This window comes from Hyalella azteca, unplaced genomic scaffold (genome assembly GCF_000764305.2).
Source record: "Hyalella azteca isolate HAZT.00-mixed unplaced genomic scaffold, Hazt_2.0.2 contig16837, whole genome shotgun sequence".
In the NCBI taxonomy this organism is placed as follows: domain Eukaryota; kingdom Metazoa; phylum Arthropoda; class Malacostraca; order Amphipoda; family Hyalellidae; genus Hyalella; species Hyalella azteca.
The window spans coordinates 25,659-49,710 of record NW_025946645.1 but is presented as its reverse complement, the minus strand read 5'-3'; the positions used below and the strand labels follow the sequence as shown (position 1 = coordinate 49,710).

At 40.0% G+C, this 24,052-nt stretch overlaps 2 protein-coding genes across 2 annotated transcripts in view; one reads left to right on the top strand and one right to left on the bottom strand.

Moving 5' to 3' along the window:
• Positions 1-6,811, top strand: part of LOC108669669 (sodium/hydrogen exchanger 9B2) — a 15,584-nt gene extending 8,773 nt beyond the window's left edge. Inside the window, exons 6-14 of the mRNA XM_018157066.2 lie at positions 1,801-1,950; positions 2,694-2,809; positions 3,279-3,461; positions 3,743-3,918; positions 4,312-4,490; positions 4,798-4,953; positions 5,223-5,387; positions 5,745-5,822; positions 6,277-6,811. Of these exons, the coding sequence (XP_018012555.1) occupies positions 1,801-1,950; positions 2,694-2,809; positions 3,279-3,461; positions 3,743-3,918; positions 4,312-4,490; positions 4,798-4,953; positions 5,223-5,387; positions 5,745-5,822; positions 6,277-6,399 (1,326 nt within the window). The 3' untranslated portion in view covers positions 6,400-6,811. The remainder of the gene's footprint in view (positions 1-1,800; positions 1,951-2,693; positions 2,810-3,278; positions 3,462-3,742; positions 3,919-4,311; positions 4,491-4,797; positions 4,954-5,222; positions 5,388-5,744; positions 5,823-6,276) is intronic.
• Positions 6,812-14,084: 7,273 nt separating this feature from the next.
• LOC125179353 (sodium/hydrogen exchanger 9B2-like) lies at positions 14,085-23,831 on the bottom strand. Its single transcript, XM_047885056.1, has 12 exons — positions 23,748-23,831; positions 22,557-22,859; positions 21,460-21,561; positions 20,966-21,132; positions 18,879-19,028; positions 18,046-18,161; positions 17,417-17,599; positions 16,970-17,145; positions 16,436-16,619; positions 15,833-15,959; positions 15,021-15,098; positions 14,085-14,498 (listed from the first exon to the last, which is right to left on the bottom strand). The coding sequence occupies exons 2-12, from the start codon at positions 22,699-22,701 to the stop codon at positions 14,376-14,378; spliced, it is 1,551 nt and encodes a 516-aa protein (XP_047741012.1). The 5' UTR covers positions 22,702-22,859; positions 23,748-23,831; the 3' UTR covers positions 14,085-14,375.
• Positions 23,832-24,052: the final 221 nt, after the last annotated feature.

Here is a 24,052-nt window from a genome sequence, read left to right as displayed (position 1 = left end):
ATCTAGATGTGTATAAGAGACACCGCCATGTCCGTCTGTCCGTTCGTCTGTCTGTCCGTCCGTCTGTCCGTCCGTCCGTCTGTCCGTCTGTCCGTCCGTGACTTCATGTTTTCGTATAGACGAGAAAATGCGTTCTCTGTCACTCACTGCAGTGAGTACTGAGTTATATATATTTTTTGAGATTCGCAATCCGACTGTGACTTTTTATGTGGACACCAGCTAAACGAATCCAATTCAAAGAATTTTCGTAACAAACAAATTGTTAGAGGTGACGTAAATCCGGCGACAATTGCAAAGAACGTCGCGTAAGGGGAATCCCCTACCCCACCATGCAGGGGAACGTCCCGGCCTTGGTGGACCGAAAGTTCAAGTTCACTGTCGCGTGTCGCTGCAGGCTATTTTTTTCTGGGCGCTATTATTGTCTTGCAATTTTTTTCTGGTATTTTTAGCTGCATTTCATCTTTATTTATTTCACCGCGTACCATACAATAGTTCGTTTCAGAAAGCGAATATATACCTATGCAATTGCGACACTAAAAACGGATCGATTTTATCGATTTTATTTGACGATGATGGCAGGTCATGGTATTGAGAATTTTTTGTTTGTTGAACCTTGCGGCATTAGTGATAGAATGTTACCAACATATGAAAGTGTGTTTAAAATATCTATTGTTTGACCGAGAACAATGAAATGAAAATGACATTAATTCCTCGAGTGAAACTGAACGCAGAAATGAAAGAATTTAACATACCACTTAAAACGCCAGGCCTTAATGAAAAACAAAAAGGAAATAATATTAAGGCCTTCTAACAATGAACCTTTGAATTTAAATATAAATCTAAGTTGTTCTTTGATAGACGTTTCTGCAATTGCGAAAATTTCAAGAATTTTCCGGCGATCGAGATAATTAGTGGGCATGCCGGGACATGCCTGGCTCGAGGACCAACGCTCAACAATTTTATTCTAAAATTATAACCTGTAGATAACTTATTACTAAAAACATCAGGCCTTAATTAGAAACAAAAAGACAATAATACGACTGTATTCAAACATTGGAGCGTTGAATTCATATATAAATCTTAGTTGTTCTTTGGTAGTCGGTGCTGCGAAAATTTAAAGAATTTTCCGGCGGTTGAGATAAGTAGAATCACCATCGAGACATGCCTGGCTGGCTCAAGGGTCAACGCTCAAGAATTTAATTCCAAAATTACAACCTGCAGAACCACAGACACACGCAACAGTGAAATCATCCGGTTAATTAACCTATGTAGGGAGAGTCGGAGACTTGCATAATGGTTAACTTAAGAATGAGGCTAAAAGAACCTCTTGGCATCACTAGATTTGAGCCATATTTTGTTTACTGATTTACCATGCATTGTTCAATATCTATATAAAGAAGGGACAGCTCACATATTCCAGGTTAAATTTCTAAAATAAACATTAACTTCAAAAATTTTTGTGAAATCTTTTGGAGGGCATTCATTTGGTTGGTTTCTACATAAGAATACGAATACATAGTCTGATAGCAAATTTCCAAAAAAAATGTTTGCCCTAGACTTCGTACAGTATTCGCGGCAACAGAGATTATATAGCAGAGATTTTCGTGGGTGTTGCATCTATACTTCTATGACTAGAGAATTGAACTGATATCGATGATCGTTTAACTCTAAAATTAACTATAATAATAATAATATTTTAAAAATAAAAATATTAACTAACAATTATTATAAATCAATATTTGTTATTGATTAATATATGTTGTAATAACGATGATATTAATATTCAAATTTTGGCGTGAGGTGGGCGAGGTGCTGACGCAGGTAGTCCAGCTGCTCCTGGTCTGGGGGGCGCTGTACGCCGTCACTGGGGACGCCGCGGCCCCGGGCGGACACATCTTCTCTCTCCTCGTCGTCTTCGTCTGCTCCGTGATGGGCGGCAAAGTCACCGAGGTAAGAAAATATTACTGAACAATATTACGTGTTTTGTTGGTGGGCGACGAATGGCCGGGGATTTATTGACAGCGGCCCTCCGGTAATGTGGCAGGTAAATAGCATATACCAGTATACCAACCAAATAACTTTTAATCCCTTTAAACGATCGTTTGAAATTTAAGTTCGTCTGTTTCACATGTAATAATTATTAGGTAGCATTTCTCATTTAATCTAGTTAAAAATTGTAATATATTGATCAATAAGTTCCTCTCTCGTATATGCTGCAATGGGTTTGAGAAGTTATTTTTCACTAATTTAAGTTGAACTTAACGGGGCAATGGTTGAATGGTTTAAAAAGGGAACCATATTCATATCAGGGGTTGTTTGAAATTTGCAGTAATGTACTTCTATAAGTTTTCTAGCTTTTACCCTATTTATTTCTAGAGAAAGGCGTTTCGAGAAAGCTCTACACCCCGTACAGGAAAGAAGGTCTAATATTTCAGGTTATGGGAACCAACGGCTCCGTGACATTCGTACATCGTGTTTCGTACGAGCTCCAATGCCAGAAAGCAGGAGCATTTATGTAACAATAAATTTTACTTCACTAAAGGCAGTAGTTCCTCCAAACGAGTCGAAGTGTGTTCCTGGAAACCGAAATTCCAGTCCTGCAACGTGCAGAAAAGGAAAGATGTTTTGTTTTTATCCCTCGATGTTGGAGGTGTAAGTGGTGAAGGGTTTTGATGAGATTACATCTTTGCCAGGCATGCGGGCTACCCGCGCTGCTGGGGATGTTGCTGGCGGGTATTGCGCTGAGGAGCATCCCGGGCGTCAAGATCATTGGGGATAGTCTCAACCCCAGCTGGTCTGCCTCCATCAGGTGGAGTTTGTAGATCATTCTATCTAATCTAGCCATGTTTTAGCTCAGGTCTGTGACCAGAATTATAAGTTTACTTCTGCCGAAGTATTTCAATTTATCAATATTGTTCTACAGAGGGAAAGATTTGACCAATGTTATGTTATATTCATGAAACAATAATTCGTATAGTCCTACATTAGTTGAATTTTTCCGTTTTAATATACTACGAATTCATTGACTACTGTGCTTTTTAGACAAAGTACGAACGCACACAGCATGACAACGTTGAACGTAAGCCATAAATGTCTTAGATATACATCCATTAGCTACAAGATGCGACACCAATATTTTCAGCAAACTGCTAGTTAGAAACAGTTTATAAAATTTGCTTCATGCCTCTTATCCAGTGTTTTTTCAGCAATTTACTTTGAATCACAAAGACTTGACTTGCCGTCAGGCTATGGTAGCTCATAAGCCATTCTTTTCGCAGGAAAATGGCCTTGGTGGTGATCCTGCTTCGGGCCGGTCTGGGCCTGGACCCTAAGGCCCTCAAGACCATGTCGTTGACGGTCTTTAGGCTCGCCTTCGTGCCCAGCCTCGTCGAGTCCACCACCGTTGCCATCGTCGCGCACTTCCTCCTCGGCTTTCCTTGGCTGTGGAGCTTCATGCTCGGGTACCGTGTTAGCGTTCTTCAACGTATGATAAATGACAGACTATAGACGAAGCAGGAGTAACTTTGATGAAGAATAGAAAGTAAGATGTCAGCAAGCAAAAGTTCTTGCCTTATACTTGTTATAATTCATCAGCCGACAGTTCTGACGATAATACCCAGATACTCAATGCCTGATTATTATTTAGCATCTACATTTTTTCATTCATAAATTGTTTTAGACATAACACTCTGGATATGTATTCTGAGAATAGTGGCTATTCTAACTTTATACCTTGAATTAGATTCATCGTAGCGGCAATATCACCATCAGTAGTAGTGCCGTGCCTGCTGCAGTTGTCGCAGCAGGGCTACGGCGTCGACAAGGGCATCCCCACCCTCGTCATCGCGGCGGCCACCCTCGACGATGTCCTCGCCATCTCAGGCTTCGGTCTGATGCTCGGCATGACGTTCTCTGAAGGTAAGTAATTCTCTCTGAAATCAGGCGTAACAAGAAACAACTTCTCAATATTTAAATCGTTTCTTAGAGTATATGTTGACTTGCAACTTTTTTCAGTACATATATACCGATAACAAAGTAAGGCATTGATCTAAAAAACATGCATTGCATGTTCAGATTGTAATCACATCCTATGAGACGATGAACACAGGTGCGTAATCTCCGATGAATGAAGCCTATATAGACATAAAAAATTTCAGAAATACTCTTAAGAAGAAATATACTCAATACAGACAATACTCATCTGTCACACAATCACTGGCAGGAATTTCTCAACCGCTTAAGAGCTTCTCTTTTATTAAAAATTTACATAATTAGTTTGTACGCAGGGAATAACCTTCTGCTCGCGTGCAGGATCGTTGACATGGCAACTTCTCCATGGACCTATTGAGGTGTTGATGGGCCTATCCTACGGGGCCGTAATGGGCTTCATCTGCTGGATCTTGCCTAATGAACACCACCAAAGCCGCTCGTTTCAGCAGTTCACCATTCTTATCAGCGCCGGCTTCTTTGCACTCTTCGGCAGTCAGAAGGTTAGGCTAGGTTCCGTCAGCAGACGATCGCATTCAAACCGCAGGGCTCATTTTCGGCCAAAGCCCTGAACGAACCATCAGATTCCGAAAAATCTGCTGCTAGAGTTAATGAATGTTCATGTTTGCAATACACATGCAATATATGCAGTTATACAGGATTATTCTACAAGAAGGACTTTTTTAATATATTCGTATACATGCAGGTATATATTTTAAATGAAAATTTATACACCAATGGAAAGAGAAAGCATCAAATTTCTTTAACTTATTTAAACGCGGAATCAGTCACTTCCTGAGCGTTGGTTAGGACGCAAAGGAAATGAAAATCTGCCTCCACACTTCTGCGGGCATCGGGTTCAGGCGGCAGTCCGGGGGCGACAAGAACCTTGTGGGTCAGCACTTCACGGTCGCCTGGGGCTACCTCATGCCCATGTTATTTGCTCTCATGGGCACCGAGATACAAGTAAGTATATGAAAAGTTACCTTAATTACAGCTTCACCTACTCATTATCGAGAAACATGCTAGTATATGAATGTAGCTTTGGATTCCGAAAATTCAAATTACTCTTGTAATGCAACCTCTACCGAAAAAGAGAATTCACTCATCGTAACTTGGACTAACGTTTTATATTTTACGTTCATTTGTTATCACAAATTTTGAAGTCCTTTTCTTAACGTAAATTTCCAATAAAAAAGAAACATTTTATAATATTCCGAACAAAATGTGCGCAGATCATGCAACTGGAGCTTGACACCATAGGGCTGGGGGTTGCCCTGTTGTGCATCAGCCTGACGTGTCGCGTGGTGACGACCTTCTTCGTGGTGCTCGGCAGCGGCCTGAACATCAGGGAGCGATTCTTCGTCGCCCTCGCCTGGCTACCAAAAGCTACAATCCAGGTACAGCTGAATTCATGAAATCGTACATTAACCTAATATCGAAATCCATAACCAAGTCACCCATTACGGCTTACATCTCATCGTTGTTAATTAAGATCATGTTTTTGGTTATTTTACCACCAATTTTATTGCATGTGTTTTCTTTATATGAGTATGATAATGTTTAATTAAATTTTCTTCGTATTCATTCATACAAATTGCATCAGGCTGAACTAATGTGCAAACACATTTTTATTGTTGAATTAGTAGTCACGAGTGAAAAATGATTCGTGTAACTTCAATACCCTAGATTGCGAGTATATTTTAATCATAATTTGAATAATAAATTGACTATATTTGACAAATTTTTTCCCCTAGGCTGCGATAGGCTCCACAGCGCTGGACTACGCCGTTCGCATCGGAGCCGACGAAACCGAGATCGCTCTTGCCAAGAAGGTACATTTACTTTGTTTCTAAGCCAAACATTTGATTACTGGCACAATCTTTTTCATTCTTTCCCGAAACAAAATTGTGTATTATAAAATCTACTAATTTGGGTTTAACTCAATGTAAAATTCTGATCTTTTGATGTTTAAAGGCACCAGTATGTTATCCTTTTCATTATTTCGGCCCAACCCTTTGTCCAACGTGTAATTTAATTTATTGCTTATAATTTGATCGGGGGATTTTTACTGCTCCCGGTTTATGCCCTGTTGTGAAATCTTCTGAAATAAGATGAGGAGAATTTCGATTCGTCAGGATGAATTCAAACAATTTGCAAAAAAGGTCACAAAAAATTAAGCTTAACAGCCAAATTTTAGATTATTGCAATGTCCTGCATGGGTTTAATCTTCCAAATATGTTTGCGTTCATGTAGCGTCAGTAAGGTTACATAATTACGGTGCTGCAGGTGCTGACCATCGCTGTGCTGGTGATCTTGATCTCTGCGCCCATCGGGGCCATCGCCATCATGACCTCCGCCCCCAGACTCCTGCAGCGCGCTATTCAGCCCGCACCCTCTACCAGAGTCTAATGAATAGCTTACCTCCATGGTAGTTTCAGTGTCATTCCAACTAATTGTAAAATTATTTATTCCCAAAGTTCTACATGTAAATTTCTGCTTACTGCTTTACTCCACAATGAAGATGAGCCATTTCGAGAAATGGTTAGATTTGAGCCGATGTTACTACTGTTGGGAGAACAACGCTCCTAGATACCTCTGAGAATCTGGGAGCTTAACGCGCATGAATGATCGACGTGGTTGATATAATGTATTTGCATTATCACTTTGCGCTGTGATAATTAAAAACAGCAAGCAACATCGACTTCCTTTTTATGATGGCAGTTGTCAATCCTTTATCTACTGATGCTTGTGAACAATTGCATGCAGAGTGTGGGTAGCTCGGAGATGTGACGAGTCAAAGCTGAAGACGTTTGCACGAGTAAAATCCTAGTGAATTTCCAGCGCCCCCCACAGACATACGCCTCTTTCCTGAAATTTGGTACGCTGCAATTTTGAAAGATAAAGGTTAAACACAAATGTATATTTCACAAATAGATCCCCATTTAGTGAACCAATATGTTTCTCAGCTGTTTTAACTGTTCCAGCACTAGAAACCTAGGACGTCGCGGGCGAATTTACGGCCGGACTCGTGGCCGGTCTCACGACCTATCTCCAAATTCACTTATCAAGTAATATCTCCCAAACTAATGAACGCAGCTCTATGAAACTTGGAACACGTATTCATCAGAACATAACGCTGATGTTTAGTTCGTGATTTTTTTTTAAATTTCACCTTCATTCGTGAGTTACGCATACATTGCGAAACAGGACGAAATTCGCAGTGATCAAAGAATTTCTTTCAAATTATTGAAAAGATTTGAACGAAAATTTGAATATACATACATTCTTAACTACCAATTAAACGGTGATTTTTTAACTTATAAAATTTTTTCGATTTACCTTCGTTTGCAAGTTTTTTTTTCATTTCACCGTCATTCTTGATTTTACACTTCCTTATATTCGGCCCGTATCGCCGGGTAATTTGTCACTTAAATTTGCGGCAATCAAGGAATTCTTCTAAACTACAGAACAGATTTAAACGAAACTTTGTATATAAATACCTAACCTCTCAATGCGATGTTTAGCTCGTGATAATTTTTCTATCTTCTTTCGTTCGCGAGTTATACAGATATAGGAGGAACGATCGGCTTTTCTACCGGCCTGTTTAACCAAGAGCTTTATACGTATAGCCGTATAACTCGCAAACGAAGGCAAAACGAAAAAATTGTAAACATCACCATTGCTGAAGTTAGGCATTAAAATACTAAGTTTCGTTCAAATCTGTTCAGTAGTTTGGAAAAAATTTCTTGATTACTGCGAATTTAAGCACGTATTGCTGTTTAAATCACGAATGAAGGTGAAATGAAAAAAAAAACATGCAAACTAAGGCAAAATAAAAAAAATTTCACGAGCTAAACATTACCGTACGGTAGTTAGGACTGTAAATTCACAATTTCGTTTGAATCTGTTCAGTAGTTTGGAAGAAATTACTTGATCACTGTGAATTTCGGTCCGTATTGTCATATAACTATGGCAAAAACAAACGATGTCAAAATTCAAACAATTTTTACGATCAAAACATTATTGTTAGGTCCTAATGAATATGTGGACCAAGTTTCATCGAGTTAGGTTCATTAGTTTGAGAGATATTCCATGATCATTGAATTTGGAAATTGGCTGTGACACCGGTCGCGAGTTCCGGCCATAAATTTATCCGAGACGTAAACCCAGGAGAGGTTAAAAAACAGATCTGGGTGAAAAAATCATCGCTGGGAGTCATGTGCTGCACGTGTTGTGCACAAAGCGTCAACCAAACGTTCGAACTTCTGACATTGACTTCGGACTACCGCCCCCTACCGAAGTGTTATCCCCCTACCGCCCTCTTTTTCCTCACCGCCCCCCAAAATCTTTCCATCGCCCCTAGGGGGGGCGATATCGCCCACTTTGGACACCACTGATCTAGTGGGTGTAGCGGTAGCGGTAGCGCCCGCTACATTTAGAGCATATGTAGCGATAGCGGTAGCAGCCGCTAAATTTCAAAGTAGCGCTGCCCAGCTCTGTGCACTATCCTTACACACTGTTAGCTCTAACTTCCGCCAGTTGCACGAAACAGTCCAACGGTAAGTACCATCTTACTAAATGCGAAGTTCCTCACCGAATTCATATTCGTTTTCATTTTAATTGATGTTAGAATAAATTATTTAGCAAAACTTAAATAATTTTCTCATAAATAAATTTGAACATAAAAATTATTAATGTCAATTAAAACTACTCATAAATATAAGACATTTTGATCATAAGACATATGTAGTCTACTTATACAAATTTCACCAATTGCTACTCCCTGAATTCTCAGATTTTTAAAATAAAATTCCAGAAGGAACCGGAAGAAAATTGCGAATTTTTGTAAAATCAATTTAAATCGACTAAGATTTCTTTCGACACCATTATCAGGTGAACACTTCTAGCAATAAATCAACAACTATTATGAATAATCTAGAATGATTCCTGCACCACTAACCTCCTTTGTACTCTGAATGAATGGGCCTGCCTGCTGGACGAAAGGGGGCCAGTAGATGCAGTGTACCTCGATTTTGCCAAGGCATTTGACAGTGTCCCACATGAGCGGCTGTTGCGTCAATTGAAGTCTTTGGGAATTGAAAGTAATGAACTCAAATGGATCAGAGATTTGCTAGTACGGAGACGACAAAGTGTCAGTATTAATGGGTCCGCATTCGACTGGGCTTCAGTGCGCAGCGTCGTGCCACAAGGAAGCGTTCTCGGGCCTATTTTATTCCTTGCGTTCATAAATTATCTACCAAAAGCTGAGTCTAGCGTGTGCTCGATGTATGCTGACGACACAAAAGTTCGCAAAAAGTACAGTTGCAAGGTGATCTTGACAGGTTGGTTGACTAGGCTGATAAGTGGCAACTGCGTTTTAATGCTGACAAAACGTAAAGTAATCCACCTTGGCAAGTTTACAGTATAAGAAAACATGGATACAACGACAGAGTGATGATGTCCAAGTCGACAATGGAAAAAGATTTAGGAGTTAATGTCGCAATGAGTTGCAATTTTCTAACATATTGAAGCTCAAGGGAATAACACCAATATACGACTTGGACTGATCTGACGCTCTAACGAGTACATAGACGCAGAAGCGATGAAGGTGTTATTTGTCGCTATAGTGCGTCCTAATTAACCTAGAGTATGGAAACGCCGTGTGGTGACAAAACTAGAAAAGGACAAAAATTTAGTCAGGAGTGTTGATAGACGTGCAACAAGAATATTTCCGGGATTAAAAGGCAAGCCTTATGAAGAAAGATTAGAGATTATGAAGCTTCCAAGCCTCTGTTATAGACATCTATACTTTGTCGGGCCTATCAACTGCCGCATCAGCTGAGGCACCGCATATATAGGCCTATTGTGATCGTTCGTAAGCTGCTTGCGTTGTTCGACAATTGATTCGATAACACTGTATTTACAAAAGGCACTTGTAAGCGCTTCAGTTAATAATTTTATGCACGAAGCAAGTTAACACGGTTTACACAGTTGGGTACAAATTGGTGTAGCGGAAGTTCGTCTAGGATTAAAGTTTCTTGATTAAATAGTGCGGACACTGGACACGTAAGAGGATGGTGTATCAGGATGCTATATGGATCTCTGTATTCACCGGCACTTGTCTCCTTCAACTCCCCACAGTTTCCGTTTTCTAATTTGAACACTCAAAAAAAGTCCAGATATTTCAGCTTAATTAATAAAGCATGGGGAAAACGGTTATTCCTACATTGCTCCCCTCCAAGTGTCGGATACGTGATATAACATGATATGACATTACATTTACGCAACGTATCTGACCACTAACCATTATTTACAATTAATATATATACACATCATACGATAAACAGTTTAAAATTCTACATGTATGCTAACATTACCATGTACATTACATAGACACGTATTTTCTATGAATATCATTTATTAGACATCCGACAGTCGAACACTATTGCAAATATATATGGGTATTACATTTTTCTGGTCTATTTACGTTTGCTACTGATACTCTTCAGCCTAATTCCATTCACTGGGCGTTGTCAAATTTAATTTTACACGTAAAATATTAGCTATCAAGTCTATTGCTGCCGTTTACGATACTCTAACTTTTCCTTTTGGACGTTTGGTAACTCTGGTACAGCACTTATCTACTATCTTAGTCCGAGCTACATCACCGTCCTGTACATTCTCAGTTTACCTATCCGTGCTTATATTTCCCATGATACCTGCATTACTACTGGCTGATGTGTTAACCTGTTGAGAAGCTTCATTACCTATTTCTGTATTCGAACCACCGCTAATGCGTACCTCGCTACAGCTGCCACTACGATCTTTATTTCCACTCATTTCAACGTGAACGGATGCAACTGCTTCAGCTAACTCATCTATTAACTGTGCTTGGCGTCCGGACAAATTTTCAAAGTTAGTAGTGTATTGATAACCGATTCGTTCTCCATAAGAAAAATGTCTAAATCTTCAAATCTCTCAACAATAGTTGGTTAGCATTAATTGGAGTCGAACTCCTGAGTCCTAAGTCAATCACCTGTTGGTTAGCTACATCATCCACATATTCTGTATCTTGTAGTTATCCTAATGCACCAAAGTTCTCACTCTGAACTCTTCTCTTATCACTATTCTTACTCTCGCTTCTCCCTGATTTATTAGTATTACTACCTTCACTACCATAACTGTAACTATCACCACTGTCAAAACTATCACTACTATCAGAACTATATCAGAACACTACTGTCAGATGACCTCATCGAAGTAAACAAGTATAGTATACCCGCGGTTTATACAAGGTCCCAGAAGGATTACTAGAATTTGAAACGAGAACCAACACCGGGGGCCACGACTATAAACTAAAAAAACTGCTTTGTAACACTTCCATGCGGTAACATAACTAACATTTATTCTCGCTTCGAGTCACCGACATGTGGAACAGCCTCCCTGATAGCATCGTTGACGCTCCGAGTATGAACATCTTCAAGAACAGACTAGACGAAGCTACGCAGCAGCATTTGTTCAGGCTTTAAATGCCTAATACGTTACGTGCCTTGCAATAAGTCCAGCAGCTATCTCAATCAATCGTCAGTTATGTAAAGATCGGGTTCAAAAGGCCGGATCCCTTGAGGAATCAAGTCGCGAAAAGTATAAGAATCGGCAACAGGCCATGGGCCTATTTCTTCAGTGCCGACACTTTTATTCTATTCTATTGATATATAATTTGTATGTTCGAATCGAGAAATTTATTTGAGTTTGTGCTAGAATGACTTTTCTCTAACATCCATTCAATGAAAAACATCGAGCGGTTTTTCCCAGGAAGTGGCAGGAGAGAATCATGCGGAGAGGCACGGAAAATCAGGTCAATCACTTCCAGGCTGTCAAGACAACACCGGCCGCTCAAGGTCAGTCAGAGGAGATTGAAGACAAGTAATTAGTAGGATATATGTCCGTAGATCGAGGCCTGTAAATAATTTTGAAAATAACCGCATAAATCAAAGTAAAAGTGCATTAGAAGTTTTAAAATGTTTCACACGAATTTTGATTCCTGTGTACTTAAATATGAACTCTTAACTGTGATCGCTAACGAGTGTATAGATATTATTTGTATTACAGAAACACTGCTTCAGCAGTGTGTTCACAGATGAGGACTTGAACAGTATTCCAAATATTGGGGAGCGCCCAGTCGGTTCGAAGTTAACAGCTTTTGAAATACATGAAGAAGAGGTTCTCAAGCGCCTGGTAGCTCTAAATCCCAACATGTCATGTGGACCAGACTCCTCACAGTCCACTGCTTTCTCAAAGAATTCGCAGCCTTTCTGGCCGGCCCATTGGCAGTATTCTTTCAAAAAACCTTGAACGAAGGAACTTTGCTGTCCGATTGGAATGAAGTTCAAGTAATATCATTGTTCAAAAAAGGTGACAAAAGTAGCCCCAATAACTATCGCCCCTGTCAGTCTGACAAGTGTTGTTTGTAAGGTAATGGAATCTGTTGTGAGGGATAGGATTATCGATCACTTGACTGCTCACCATCTCATATCAGATTGTCAACATGGTTTTATTGCCGGTAGATCCTGCACCACTAACTTATTGTCTACGTTGAACGATTGGACTCGCCTGCTGGACGAAAGGGAGCCAGTGGATTGTACCTCGATTTTGCCAAAGCATTTGACAGTGTTCCGCATGAGCGGCTGTTGCGTAAAGTGAAGTCTTTGGGAATTGAAGGAAACGTACTCCAATGGATCAGAGATTTTCTAGTAGGTAGACGACAACGTGTCAGCATTAACGGAACCGTGTCAGACTGGACATCAGTGCGCAGTGGCGTGCGGCAAAGAAGCGTTCTTGAGCCAATTTTGTTCGTTGCTTTCATAAACGATCTGCCAGAAGCAGCGTGTCCAGCGTGTGCTCCATGTATGCCGACGACACGAAAGTTGATAATACAGTGAAGAATGCGTCAAATATAAAGCGCAATTGCAAGATGATCTTGACAGTTTAGTTAACTGGGCTAAGACGTGGCAGCTGCGGTTTAATGCTGACAAGTGTTTACTAGAATTTGAAACAAGAACCAACACCAGGGGCCACGGCTATAAACTAAAATAACTGCGCTGTAACTTATCCACGCCAAAAATTTCTTCTCGCTTCGAATCACCGACATGTGGAACAGCCTCCCTGATTACATCGTTGGCGCTCCGAGTATGAACGCGTTCGAGAACAGACTAGATAAAGCTATGGAAAAATATATGTTCAGACTTGAAATGCCTAGCACCATATCGAACGCGGTAGAAGTCTAGTAGCAATTTCAAACTATCGTCAATTTTGAAAATATCCGGTCAAATGACATGTTTTTAGATCTTCTGTGAACAAGGCACGAACAAGAATCGGCGACAGCCCACATCAGGCCCACTCTTCAGCGCCGACATCACTGTTATATGTTATGTTAAAACGAATAAGAATTCAGTGAGGCACTTCACAATTAGCAAGATTGTTGGACTGTTTCGTGCAACTGGCGTAAGTTAGAGCTAATAATGTGGTATGGTAGTGCAAATGACTGAAGTTAGAGCTAATAGTATGGTATGGTAGTATTCGAGTTGAAGAATAGGCTATATAAGTTTGACCTGTCACCGATTTTTCTTTTTTTTTTTTTTTACTTATCCTGGATATATGTATAAGGACCGGCCCCTAGACCAGATATGTCAAAACTGATGTTGAAGCTAAGTAGCTGCTTAATGTATGATACTTGATTAAGGAAACTGACGTTTGAACTTGTATAAATTTATTAAAATCATCCTTAAACTCGATATTTTGTTTTGGTCAGAGAACAATGTTGATTTAGAGGCCAATTGAGATATTGAGGTATGTAGCTATCTTATATACATCATTTTATATACATCATATAAGCATCAACGAAGTAATCGCGCAAGAAAACATAAAAAAGTGTATTTCAGAACATCAAAATGCTATAAAATGTATTCATTGATGCAGACAAATACTTGCGTAGTACAGGAGGTTTAGGTGATTTGGAGCGGAGTTAAGCCGAGAGGCCGTCTCTCTCAAAAACGTCAGTATTTTTTGAATGGCTGTGAGTTAATGAATCATTTGACAAATGAACATTAAAAGGGGAGTTTTACTCGTGCAAACGTTTTCAGCTTTAACTCGTCACACTCCGAGCTACCCACACTCTGCAGGCAATTGTTCACAAGCATCAGTAGATAAAGGATTGACAACTGCCATCATAAAAAGGAAGTAGAGATGGCGCATTTCTCGAGGTGGCGCATCTTCATTGTGGAGTAAAGCAGTAAGCAGAAATTTACTAATATAAATTTGGTAATAAATAATTCTACAATTAGTTGGAATGACACTGAAACTCTACCATGGAGGTAAGCGATTCATTAGACTCTGGTAGAGGGCGCGGGCTGAATAGCGCGCTGCAGGAGTCTGGGGGCGGAGGTCATGATGGCGATGGCCCCGATGGGCGCAGAGATCAAGATCACCAGCACGGCGATGGTCAGCACCTGCAGCACCGTAATTATGTAGCCTTACTGACGCTACATAAACGCACACAAATTTGGAAGATCAAACCCATGCAGGACATTGCAATAATCTAAAATTTGGCTGTTAAGCTTAATTTTTTTGTGCCCTTTTTTTACAAATTGTTTAAATTCATCCTGACGAATGGAAACTCTCCTCATCTCATGTCTTATTTCAGAAGCATTTACAACAGGGCATTAACCGGGAGCAGTATAAATCCCCGGATTATATTATTAGCAGAAAATTAAATTACACGTTGAACAAAGGTTTGGGCCGAAATAATGAAAAGGACTGGTGCCTTTAAATATCAATACTGGTGCCTTTAAACATCAAAGGATCAGAATTTTACATTGACTTAAACCCAAATTAGTAGATTTTATAATACACAATTTTGTCTCGGGAAAGAATAAAAAAGATTGTGCCAGTAATCAATAGCCTAATACACGCTGAGACCGCTATTATTATTTATTATATAAATGTTTGCCTCAGAAACAAAGTAAATGTACCTTCTTGGCGAGAGCGATCTCGGTTTCCTCGGCTCCGATGCGAACGGCGTAGTCCAGCGCTGTGGAGCCTATCGCAGCCTAGGGGAAAAAATTTGTCATATCTAGTCAATTTAATATTCAAATTATGATTAAAAATTGCTCGCAATCTACAGGTTGTGGAGTTCCACGGTCCATTTTTTACTCGTGACAATTGACTGAATAAGAAAAATAGATGTGAATCGTAGTTAAGCCTTGTGCAACTTATATGAATTAAAATGAAGAAAAGTAATTTAACATGTTGACTCCGAAGTGGTACCTATGCGTACCGCGAAGTGTATTTCTTCAGGATGTATTGGTACAACATAATTCAGGGTTGCTAGATGGCCTAGAAAACACGAACAAAATATAGCCAAAAATATGTGTACTCAATATATACTGTACTTATAATTGGTAGGTTCCGGTGTAAAAATTTCATTTATTTTTTTGCACTTTTTTAAATTTAATTACGAAGTACCCCTATCTTAAATTTAGGCCGACCTACGCAAATGAAAAAAAAACTAAATCGCTGAACTGGTCCGAAAAAAACCGCCTGCCAACCCTGTTTCAAAATAGTACAAAAAAATGAAATAATAGTACAAAATGAAGCAATCGGAGTCAACGTGTTCAACATTATCATGCTACTATAAAGTGAACACATGCAAAAAAATTGGTGGGACAATAACCAAAAACATGATCTTAATGACGATAAGATGTTAGCGTAATGAGTGACTTGGTTATGGATTTCGATGTTAGATTTATTAGATTTATTTACGACTTTATGAATTCAGCAGTACCTGAATTGTAGCTTTTGGTAGCCAGGCGAGGGCGACGAAGAATCGCTCCCTGATGTTCAGGCCGCTGCCGAGCACCACGAAGAAGGTCGTCACCACGCGACACGTCAGGCTGTCGTAAACAGAGTTGCTGGTAGAGGCGGGACGTAAACAGAGTTGCTGGTAGAGGCGGGACGTAAATAGCTTCCTTGACGTAACCCCATCAGAAATAGTCACATTGGCAGAGTTCAGGTGATCTACGTGGCTAGAAGTGTAGAGCCAGATCTTCATTTCCCATGCGTCCTAACCAACGCTCAGGAAGTGCGCGTTTGAATAACTTTAAGCGCGTTTGAATAGCTTGAATTCCGCGTTTGAATAACTTTAAGAATTTTTATGCTTTCTCTTTGCAATGATGTATAAATTTTTATTTTAAATTTATCCATAAATGCACACGAATGTTTTGAATTGGGTCTATTTTTTTGGTTAATCCTTTACAACTGCATATATTGAATAATTGAATTATCGCAAATATGAACATCCATAAACTCTGGCAGCAGATTTTTCCGGGGTTTTGGCCGAAAATGAGCCGTGCGGTTTGAATGCGATCTTCAGCTGACAGAACCTAGCCTAACCTTCTGACTGCCGAAGAGTGCAAAGAAGCCGGCGCTGATGAGAATGGTGAACTGCTGAAACGAGCGGCTTTGGTGGTGTTCATTAGGCAAGATCCAGCAGATGAAGCCCATCACGGCCCCGTAGGATAAGCCCATCAACACCTCAATAGGACCATGGAGAAGTTGCCACGTCAACGATCCTGCACGCGAGCAGAAGGTCATTCCATGCGTACAAACTAATTATATAAATTTTTAATAAAAGAGAAGCTCTTAAGCGCTTGGGAAATTCCTGCCACTGATTTTGTGACAGATTTAAAATATTTCTTTCTAAGAATATTTGTGTGATTTTTAATGACTAGGTTTCATTCATCGGAGATTACGCACTTCTGCTGCCGGTATCATAGGATATGATTTCAATCTGAACATGCAATACATATTTTTTGATCAATGCCTTACATTGTAATAAGTCAACATACAATAGCTATAAGAAACTTTTTCAATATTGAGAAGTTGTTTCTTGTTACACCTGATTTCAGTGAGAACCTCTCACCTTCAGAGAACGTCATGCCGAGCATCAGACCGAAGCCTGAGATGGCGAGGACATCGTCGAGGGTGGCCGCCGCGATGACGAGGGTGGGGATGCCCTTGTCGACGCCGTAGCCCTGCTGCGACAACTGCAGCAGGCACGGCACTACTACTGATGGTGATATTGCCGCTACGATGAATCTAATTCAAGGTATAATGTTAGAATAGCCGTCACTGCGTGTCAGAGTATTTTGTCAAAAAAAATATGAATGAAAAAATGTAGATGATAAATAATAATCAGGCATTGAGTATGTGGGTAGTATCGCCAGAACTGTTGGCTGATGAATTGTAATAAATATAAGGCAAGATTTTTTGCCTGCTGACATTTTACAATTATATTTGTCTCTAAGTCACTCCTGCTTCATCTTACAGTCTGTCATTTATCATACGTTGAAGAACGCGAAGACAGTACCCGAGCATGAAGCTCCACAGCCAAGGAAAGCCGAGGAGGAAGTGCGCGACGATGGCAACGGTGGTGGACTCGACGAGGCTGGGCACGAAGGCGAGCCTAAAGACCGTCAACGACATGGCCTTGAGGGCCTTAGGGTCCAGGCCTAGACCGGCCCGAAGCAGGATCACCACCAAGGCCATTTTCCTGCGAAAAGAATGGCTTATGAGCTACCATAGCCTGACGGCAAGTTAAGTCTTTGTGATTCAAAGTAAATTGCTGAAAAACACTGTATAAGAGGCATGAAGCCAATTTTACAAACTGTTTCTAACTAGCAGTTTGCTGAATAAATTGGTGTCGCATCTTGTAGGCTCAATGATGTTTACCTGAGACATTCATGGCCTAGGTTCAATTTGTCGAAAACGCAAAAAAGTAAATGAATTTGTGCGTAGCACGTTAAAGCGGGAAATTCAACTAAGATAGGATGGTACAATTCATTGTTTCATGAATATAACATAACATTGGTCAAATCTTTCCCTCTGTAGAACAATATTGATAAATTGAAATACTTCGGCAGAAGTAAACTTATAATTCTGGTCACAGACTTGAGCTGAAACATGGCTAGATTAGATAGAATGATCCACAAACTCCACCTGATGGAGGCAGACCAGCTGGGGTTGAGACTATCCCCAATGATCTTGACGCCCGGGATGCTCCTCAGCGCAATACCCGCCAGCAACATCCCCAGCAGCGCGGGTAGCCCGCATGCCTGGCAAAGATGTAATCTGATCAAAAAAAACCCTTCACCACTTACACCTCCAACATCGATGAATAAATACATGACATCTTTCCTTTTCTGCACGTTGCACGACTGGATTTTCGGTTTCCAGGAACACACTCCGACTCGTCTCGCGTAATTACTCTTTCAGTGCAATAACTGACTGGCTTTAGTGGAGAAAAAATTATTTTTACATAAATTCCCCTGCTCTATGGTTCCAATAACCTGAAATATTAGACCTTCTTTCCAGTACCGGGTGTAGAGCTTCCTCGAAACACCTTTCTGAAGAAATAAATAAAGTAAAAGCTTGAAAACTTATAGAAATACATTACTGCAAATTTCAAACAACCCCTGAAATGAATATGGTTCCCTTTTTAAACCATTCAACCATTGCTCCGTTAATTTAGAATGAAAACGTAAATTAGTGAAAAATAACTTCTCAAACCCATTGCAGCATATACGAGAGAGGAAGATATTATCAATATTATAAAAATTTTTACTAGATCATATGAGAGATGTTAACAAATTATTATATGCGAAACAAATTTAAATTTCAAACGATCGTTTAAAGGGATAAAAAATTAGTTTAGTTGGCATGCTGGTATGCTATTTACATGCTACATTGCCGTATGGCCGATGTCAATAAAGCCCCGGCCCCTCGTCACCCACCAATAAAACACGTAATATTGTTCAGTAATATTTGTTTACCTCGGTGACTTTGCCGCCCATCACGGAGCAGACGAAGACGACGAGGAGAGAGAAGATGTGTCCGCCCGGGGCCGCGGCGTCCCCAGTGATGGCGTACAGCGCCCCCCAGACCAAGAGCAGCTGGACTACCTGCGTCAGCACCTCGCCCACCTCACGCCAAAGTTTGAATATTAATATCATAGCTATTACAAAATATATTAATCATTAATAAATATTGATTTATAATAATTGTTAGTTAATATTTTTATTAATATATATTAATATTATAGTTGATATTAGAGTTAAGCGATCATCGATACCAGTTTAACTCGTTAGTCATATATTTCTAGATGTAACATCCATATTCTTATGTAGATACCAACCAAATGAATCCCCTGCAAAAGATTTTGCATACTAACAATTTATAGAGATGGTGCAAAATCGTCGAAAATTGCATAAGATTTGAATTTTAGCGTAATTTGAATTCAATGTTACATTTTCGAATTTTAACCTGGATTATTAAGCTGACCTTCCTTCATATATATTGAACAATCAGGTGTAAATCAGTAAACGAAATATGGCAGAAATCTGATGATGCTAAGAGGTTCTTTCAGATTCATTCCCAAGTTAACCGAACCGACGTACAAGCCCCTGATGCTAAGAGGTTCTTTTAGCTTCATTCCCAAGTTAACCGAACCGACGTGCAAGTCCCTGATGCTAAGAGGTTCTTTTAGCCTCATTCTCAAGTTAACCGAACCGACGTGCAAGTCCCTGATGCCAAGAGGTTCTTTTAGCTTCATTCCCAAGTTAACCGAACCGACGTGCAAGTCCCTGATGCTAAGAGGTTCTTTTAGCCTCATTCCCAAGTTAACCGAACCGAAGTGCAAGTCCTTGATGCTAAGAGGTTCTTTTAGCCTTATTCCCAAGTTAACCGAACCGACGTGCAAGTCCTTGATGCTAAGAGGTTCTTTTAGCCTCATTCCTAAGTTAACAGAACCGACGTTCAAGTCCCTGATGCCAAGAGGTTCTTTTAGCCTCATTTCCAAGTTAACAGAACCGACGTACAAGTCCCTGATGCCAAGAGGTTCTTTTAGCCTCATTTCCAAGTTAACAGAACCGACGTACAAGCCCTGACTCACTTTCCCCCACATAGGTTGACCGGAGGACTTCTCTATCGCGTGTGCCTCTTATTTTGCATGTTATAATTTTGGAATAAAATTATTGGGAGTTGATCCTCGAGACAGTTTCCCGATGGTGCTGCCTATATCTCCTCTACTGCCGGAAAATTCTTTAACTTTTCGCAACAAAGTACCAAAGAACAACTTAGATTTATATTTCAATTCAACGCTTTATTGACGGTCATATTATTATATTATTTTCTTTTTATTTCTGATTAAGGCATGGTGTTTTTAAGTAATATGTTAATTCTATCATTTCTGCTTTCAGTTTCACTCCAGGAATTAATGCCGTTTTCATTTCCTTATTCTCATTCAAACAACAAATATTTTAAACACTTTCACTTGTTGGTAACATTCTATCACTAATGCTGCAATGTTCAGCAAACAACAAACTCTCACTCGAGAGCAAACTCGAGCCGTTTTAGTGGCGAGATTGAATAGGTATATAATCGCTATCTGAAACGAACTATTTTATGGTACGCGGTGAATGAAATAAGATGAAATACAACTAAAAATACTAGATAATGTTGCAAGACAATAAATGAGTCCAGGAAAAAAATAGCCTACAGCGACACACGCGACAGTGAACTTTCGGTCTACCAAGGTGATGGGGCAGGGGTCGGGTAGGGAATCCCCTTACGCGAGGTTTTTTGCAATTGTCACTGGCTTTGCGCCACCTCTAAAAATTTATTTGTTACGAAAATTCTTTGAAAGGCATTATGGTGTCCACATAAGAAGTAAAAGTCGAATATGAAATCTCCACAAAGGTTATTTTCCGGTCCACATCACTGGCTACGTTCGCGTGCCCCGTATTTTTCTCGAGAAGAGTATCATGCACCATAATGGTGTATGTTACTCGTGTGTTTAGTGTTGCTTGTGTGTGTGTTTAGTGTTGCTGAACAATATGATGGTCATTAACATGGTACCCACCTTGCCATGAGGAGGACAGGAGAAGGCATACATGATGCGGTCGCCCCAGGTTGGGGAGGGGGGCAAGGGGTTGTGTTTTTTCATGACTGGCCTGCAGCAGCGCCACAACTCACGACACGATTCAAGGTTGCCGTGTTCACGGTCGGATGTGTCGTTGATACCAACATCTGCAAATGTGACGTGTATTAAACTATGACTAACATTCAAAAACTCCGTTTGACTGATTTGACATCAGTTATTCCTGAAAATCCACACTTATATTCATCATCTTAGTTCAGCCGCAAATTGAATTTATCAGCAAATATTAATGACTTACATTCTTCAAAATGGTTCAAGGAATGACGAGACATAACTCTCACTTTTCAGATGTTTTAAATGAACACATATACTAAGTTTTTTCCACCGGGGAGAGTTACCCTTCTGTGTCACGATAGATACCCTTCCTGTCACGATAGTTTGATCGATAGGTGGAGTAAAATCTGGACAACACTCACTCTTGCCATCACAATCGCGACTCCCGGCGACGCTGTCATGATTCGGAAATTTATTCTCGCGCAGACGATCTGAAGGACGCTTCTTTTCGTTGATTTCACTTCCTGCAAAAAAAAATGCATGAGCCTGAATTACAGCGTTATTCATCGCTCCGTCCCTTGGCATTATCTGCTGTCTATACTTCATCATTATTTTACGATCCGTTTCCCTAATTATCTATTTATATCGGATGAAGCAGCTAACAATAGGCTGTGCATAAACTCAAGCGGGTATCCCATACATATGACGTGTTCTACTTAAACGACGTTCTAGCATCATAATTTTTATGTTTGGCATAAGCAATGAAATAGGATAATTATGCAAAAAGCGAAATCAAGGACGTGACTCAATACTTTCAAAAATTTTGCTTAACATTTCTAATCAAATATATATGTTAGAAAGAACTAGAGAAAGAAACTAGAATTCGACGTACGTTGGCCACAACTCCAAAACTGCTAAATGGTTGCAATCAGAAATGATCTGTAAATGCAGTCCCAAAAAAAACACCTCACTTGAGTTTTCAAATTTGGCAATTTCTTCCTTGAAAATCATACAGTTCAGTTCATGGGAGGAACTGAAAAGTTATAGGTACCGCATGCCATGCCCATATTTTCCAGGCTGCCCTCGGAATAAGTGCCAGCCTCGTGGCAGGTATCATGCGACCGATGGTGAAGGCGTCGATGGCTGAGTTCTTGGCTGTATAGCTTCAGGTTCGACAAAACCCACGGAGGACTAAGAATCATTACGCCTAACTGCTGCAGCGGCTTTCACTTGTGATTTTGCTTACAACTTTGGCGTGAATTGTGGTTTTGCTTACAACGTTAGAGTGACTCTTGTTTATAGTATCACCAAAGGACAGCAGGTTGATTGGTTGAATGCCATTGTTTGAATCGACAGAAGCATGGAAGTGTGTACGAGGAGGGGGGAGGGGTATTTTGTTCATAATAATTACCAGGTTATGGGTCTTACAAAAAGAGTGATTGAATGCAGCAAACGAAATTTGTTAGTCGAAAAATGCAACATCGAAGTATGAGTGAGAGCGATGTGTCTCGAAAATTACCGGAACTTTTAGTCGGATTTGGAGATGTGCAGTTTTTCTGGGACGAATTGATTTCAGCGGGAGAAATCTCGTCAATATCTGCGGCGAGGTTGTCGTAGGCCGCGCTAGGGTTGGTAACCGCCATGGTTATGTTATCGACGACCATCCCTGAGGATTCTATAATGTATCTGGAAGAGGAATGATTGGCCGAGGCTTTTATAGCTGAGAATTGCTGGGGGCGGTAGTGCAGATCGGGGCTCCTGCAGTTCGAATTGCCTTCGTGTTTGTCACGAGAGGAAGTTCACGTGTCTTCACTGGAGTCAACTGTAAGGATGTCTCTAATTAGCGAATGGTGAGACTAACTAACAATAACATCGAAATAGCGGCGTACTGCCTTGCTTTTGTCTGATGGAATCTTATCTTTGTAAAAAATACTTGAGAAATTTCACTTAATATCAATATTCTTATTCAGTCACATATAATATTCTTGACAGGTCACAACAAGCCATAAAGAAGAATGAATCTTCATTAGTGCTATTGACCAAAAACGGTACGACAAGTAAAAAGAAAAACAAAGAAAGGAGTAAATGCTACTAAGCATTCTGTTGCATCTGTTATGTTACCGGCGCATCTGTCGATGCCATCAGAAATTTAGAGTGGCATTATCTTAACGATCTTTGGGCGCTATTCCGAGCATGTCTAGCAAAACTGCGAGGACAGAATGAGAGAGGTTCGCAAGTGGCCTTGAGTTTGCCGAATTTTTCTCTTGTATTGACTTTGGCCGACAACTACAACGAAAGTAATTAAAGCATCTCTGCCGAAAGGCATGAGCCAAAACCACAAAACGTACATCAGCAACTATTCTATGAATGATTTTAATAAAAAACTTTTTAGATTGACAACTACACATTGTTAATCAATAATACGTTTATGGGCGTTCGCGCTACATGCAAATTTTCAAAAACGAATTTCCACGGACTGCAATGATTCCGGATTCAACAGTTTTAACTTGGATAAGGTGGAAAAAGCTACATTATTGCAAAATTGCAAGAGGTTTTACTAGGAGTTTGTCCTCATAGTGATTAACAAAATATGTGCAAAAATTAGGCAAGAATACAGTTATTTGAATAAAAAAATACTTTACAACGATGGCCCAACAAAGGTGGGTCAAAGATAATTTAAAATATTAAAACCATTCCTCATTTCACCCACCGTAAGCATATTATGTGTGACGACAAAGATAACCGATGTCCAATCCAGACCTGAAACCTTAAGTAGTGTACTATATAATTTCGAAGAATCTGCAAAGGATTTATAAAACGCCTTGTGAAGACTAATTTCAATTATTGAACAAACACTAGATACCAGAACGTATGCCACAAAAAGGTAACAAACCAACTATTGCTCAAGCAGTGAAGAAAGAACGAGAAAATACGTTGTATTTACCTGAAAGTTATTCCTCTACTTTTGATTCGGTTCCCCAACTTAGATAAGAGCCTTCAGCTGAACGATTGATC